This window comes from Amphimedon queenslandica, unplaced genomic scaffold (genome assembly GCF_000090795.2).
Source record: "Amphimedon queenslandica unplaced genomic scaffold, v1.1 AMPQUscaffold_2814_Cont25185, whole genome shotgun sequence".
In the NCBI taxonomy this organism is placed as follows: domain Eukaryota; kingdom Metazoa; phylum Porifera; class Demospongiae; order Haplosclerida; family Niphatidae; genus Amphimedon; species Amphimedon queenslandica.
This window is the reverse complement of record NW_003556852.1, coordinates 1-1,337: the sequence shown is the minus strand read 5'-3', so window position 1 is coordinate 1,337 and position 1,337 is coordinate 1. Positions and strand designations below refer to the sequence as shown.

The 1,337-nt window shown below is 32.4% G+C and overlaps 1 protein-coding gene across 1 annotated transcript; it reads right to left on the bottom strand.

Annotated features, from left to right (window-relative positions):
- Positions 1-68: 68 nt before the first annotated feature.
- On the bottom strand, positions 69-1,288 carry LOC109593114 (uncharacterized; the record flags this gene model as incomplete). The annotated part of the gene is made up of 4 exons (XM_020008345.1): positions 69-144; positions 553-603; positions 655-951; positions 1,004-1,288. Coding segments are annotated over 4 exons (659 nt in total), but the record flags the coding sequence as incomplete, so codon positions are not given.
- Positions 1,289-1,337: the final 49 nt, after the last annotated feature.

Below are 1,337 nucleotides of genomic sequence, written 5' to 3'. Positions count from 1 at the left end.
AGTGGTGAATTCTTTCTTCATGCTTCTGCAAATAGCTACTGCAACTATAATTATAGGAATGAATTTAATCCTCAGAATTAAGTAAACGAATAACATACTAATCTTAGGTGAGACTGTATCACGTTCCTTCAGTACTCAAATCATCTATTCAGAAAGAAAGATCAGAATTAATATCATTGTGATGCATAATAAATAAACAAAATACCGTATAGGGGGTATATTTCCTGAGGAAAATATTTCACGAAAATCACCTTTCACAAGGAAAAATTTTTACATTTTTCTTCTACTGACCATTATTAGCATAGTAAAAAAATAATTTTCATAGATAAAAATTTTCACGAATTTTTTAAAACCATGAAATTAGCAAAATTAAATCCCTGTGAAATATACCCCCTATATAGTAATCATGTAAATTTTGGTTATTCATAAAATTAATTTTTGTAGCAATAAGTATTATAATAATACTAATGTGGATATTTTACATTTGACTTAAAAACAAGTTTGGAAGTGGTCCATGCACAAGCACAACTTCTATACATTCATTTAACATACCATCATCAACTCTGATGAATACAAATTCTTCATCACTGGAAAAGTATATCCCTATAACAAATTAAATTATAACCAAGAAGTAGGTATTAGCATTTTACTTACTATAGTCTCTCAGAATACTTTCTCCTAGCTTGACATTACGTGTTAAATGACATAAAACAACAAAGAACTTTTGTAGAGAAACATGGTTAGCTTGAACAGCATCTTTAACAGCAGATAGCAGGATTTGTCGTTTATCAGAAAGAGACAAATTGTCATCTTCCACGTCATTTAACTTCTGCTGTGATATCACTTGCTCTCCATAAAGCAATCTAGCTACATGGACAGGATCAGAAAGAGACTTGGAAAGTGCAGTGAAGTGCTTATTTAAAATGTTAACAGCAAGAACTTCAGGACATCCTACATCCACATAGTACTAAAATAAGGATGATAAGTATACAAATTAACTCACTCTCTTTCTCTAAATTCTCAGCTACTGCAATCTCGTTCATAGCTCTAATGGCAGTTGACAATGAGTCACAGGTAGCTCCTCCTTTATTGACTACATCATCAGCTCTTTCCAGCCACTTAGAGAGACATTCTATTAAGCATTGATTGACATCTTGTGGGTTATTAGCTTTGATGGAGTCCAGTGTCCTTTTTGACAGGCCTAAAGCCAGTCCCAATTCAAACCACCTCTTGTCAGGGAACTGACACTTCCTTAAAAGTACCAAAACGTCATTTAGGCTTACTATAGCTAATAGTAATAAATGACAATCAAATACAGAACTACTTTTTTAACTTAC